The sequence below is a fragment of the Lactuca virosa genome, chromosome 2 (assembly GCF_052849685.1).
Source record: "Lactuca virosa cultivar CGN04683 chromosome 2, Lactuca_virosa_CGN04683_v6, whole genome shotgun sequence".
Classification (NCBI taxonomy): Eukaryota; Viridiplantae; Streptophyta; class Magnoliopsida; order Asterales; family Asteraceae; genus Lactuca; species Lactuca virosa.
Window position 1 is genome coordinate 147,178,174 of NC_136427.1, and position 2,745 is coordinate 147,180,918.

The 2,745-nt window shown below is 42.3% G+C and overlaps 1 protein-coding gene across 1 annotated transcript; it reads left to right on the top strand.

Moving 5' to 3' along the window:
- Nucleotides 1-2,053: 2,053 nt before the first annotated feature.
- Nucleotides 2,054-2,521, top strand: LOC145157839 (uncharacterized). The gene has a single exon (XM_079076822.1). The coding sequence runs from the start codon at nt 2,054-2,056 to the stop codon at nt 2,519-2,521; it is 468 nt and encodes a 155-aa protein (XP_078932948.1).
- Nucleotides 2,522-2,745: the final 224 nt, after the last annotated feature.

Genomic DNA, 2,745 nt, shown 5'->3' on the forward strand with positions numbered 1-2,745 from the left:
ATTTAATCGAGATAGATATGGAAGAAGATCATCAAGTCCCAATAATCGGTGGAAGACCTTTTCTAAGCACTGCTCGATCCCTAGTGGACGTGTGAGAGTCTAAACATACTCTCTGGGTAGGAGAAGATGTCGTCACCTTTGGAGTAGATCGAGTAATGAAGCATTCAAGGTTTAGTGATGATACGGTTTTCTTGGTGGACACGTTTGAAGAGCTATTGGAAAAAAGAATTGGCGAGCTGGCAAGAAGAAAAATCAGGGGGATTCACCTTCGTTTTACGTGTAATTTTTTGTTTTGTTTCACTTAGCTTATGAACCGGAGCTCCAAATCTCCAGTAGTACCACCATTGGAAGATCCAGAATCAACTTTTCGCAAAAAGAAGGACAAAGCAATAGGGGAAGCAAGCGGTTTTGAAAGCTTCGAGAAAACTCAAGATGAGAAGGCAGGGGATTACGAGCCCGAAACACCACATTCTGAAGATGATAGTGAACCCAAGTCTGAAGTAGAAATGGTAGACATTGCAGACATATCCATGAAGGAATACAAGAAGAGGATGCATGATGATACTAGACCAGGTCTTGCACAACCCACCATTCCAGCAACAACAAACTTAGAGCTGAATGGTCACATACTTGCCCAGCTGAAGGACATCCCATTCCACGGGAAGGATCACGAAGATGCCTATAAGCATATTGACGAGGTCAACGACATAGCCAACTACTTCAACATTCAAAATGTACCATGCAAGACTGTGATATTAAGGATGTTATCGGTTACATTTAATGGTGTCGCGAAGGATTGGTTGAAGGCACTCCCTCCAGGTTCAATAACAACATGATCAAAGATGCTTGAAGAGTTCATTCAACAGTTCTGCCCCCCCCCCACCCCCAATAGTCTCAAAGTTAAAGAAAGAAATTGCCAATTTTGCACAGCAAGGAGGTATTGGAGAGATACAAAGGTTTGCTGAGAAATTGTCCCCAGAATGATATCAATATGTAACAGGAAATCTCCATTTTCTATGATGGGGTAAATGTGAGAACGAGGAAGCTCCTTGACTCCCAAGGACCAATCACGAAGAAAGCCCCGACTATGATAAAGGGGTTGGTTGAAGAATTCTCTAAACACTCAAGAGAATATCATAATCCTCGAAATGACACGAATCGAGGGACGGTGAATACATCTTCGGATGATATGGCGGTGTTAATGGCCATGTTGGATAGCATGGATCGTAGGATGACAAAGATGGTCCAATCCATCCATTCCATTCATGTGGGATGCGATAATTGTAGCGGTCCACGTCTAACAAAAGATTGTGACCTTGATGAGAACGGAAACCGGAAGGCTCAAGTGTGTTATTCAAGCGGGGATAGATATGATGAAGATTAGAGAAAACCTTAAAAGGAATGGATACCATATGAGGAATACAAGAAGGCCAAGGAGGAGAAGTTCAAACAAAAGACAAGAGGGTACTATCAAAAATAAGAACCGACACCCGAAAAGAAGACGAATCTTGAAGCAATGCTCACCCATTTTATAGGCGCGTTAGAAAAAAGGCATGTTGAAACCGATGCAGCGATGAGATATCAACAAGCTATGATGAGAAATCGGCAAGCCCTTATGAGGAATCGGCAAGCTTCAGTCCTCAACATCAAGAAACAACTCGGGAAAGTTGCTAAACAATTCAATTAACGGCCACCGTGTGGACTTCCAAGCAACACCGAGCAAAATCCAAGAGGGGTGCACATCAATGTTGTGACAACAAGGAGTGGAAAAATTGTCACGCCTTTGGCCCAAATCCCGAATGAAGATCCAAAATTGGTGAAGGAAGTAGAAGAAGAAAACCGAGAATTACACTCTGATGACAAAACACTATGTATTGAGGAAAAGAACAAGGCGTGTTTTCCGACTGAAGAAAATAAGAACCCTCTAGTAAATCCATATCAGCCCCCACTGCCATTCCCGAGCCGAGCTATACAAGTTAAACATAATGAAGACTACGAAAAGTTTCTATAACATATCGAGGCCCTCCAAATCAACATCCCATTCATTGAGGCGATGGCTCAAATGCCAAAATATTCGAAGTTCCTAAAGGATCTCCTCACCAATAGAAAGAAGATGGAGGAGGCATCTAAGGTGGTTGTAAATGAGAATTGCTCAACCCCGATGTTGAACAAACTACCAAAGAAGACAAGGGACCCGGGAAGTTTAACCTTGCCATGTCAATTCGAGAATTTGGCTACAAGTTATGCATTGGCCAATTCGGGAGCTAGGGTAAATCTTATGCCCTATTCATTCTTCAAAAAGTTGAACCTTTCAGAACCAAGACCCATCCGTATGGTGATTCATCTAGAAAACAAGACGGTGACATTTCCAAGAGGGATATGCGAGGATCTTTTAGTGAAAGTTGACAAATTCGTGTTTCCTGTAGATTTTATCGAGATAGATATGGAAGAAGATCATCAAGTCCCAATAATCGGTGGAAGACCTTTTCTAAGCTCTGCTCGAGCCCTAGTGGACGTGTGAGAGTCTAAACATACTCTCTAGGTAGGAGAAGATGTCGTCACCTTTGGAGTAGATCGAGTAATGAAGCATTCAAGGTTTAGTGATGATATGGTTTTTTGGTGGACACGTTTGAAGAGCTGTTGGAAAAAAGAATTGGCGAGCTGGCAAGAAGACAAATCAGGGGGATTCACCTTCGTTTTACGTGTAATTTTTTGTTTTGTTTCACTTAGCTTATGAACCGGAGC

What these genes read in the sequence shown, in the direction of transcription:
- LOC145157839 (XM_079076822.1), top strand. Translation starts at nt 2,054, where the DNA reads ATGGCTCAAATGCCAAAATATTCGAAGTTCCTAAAGGATCTCCTCACC.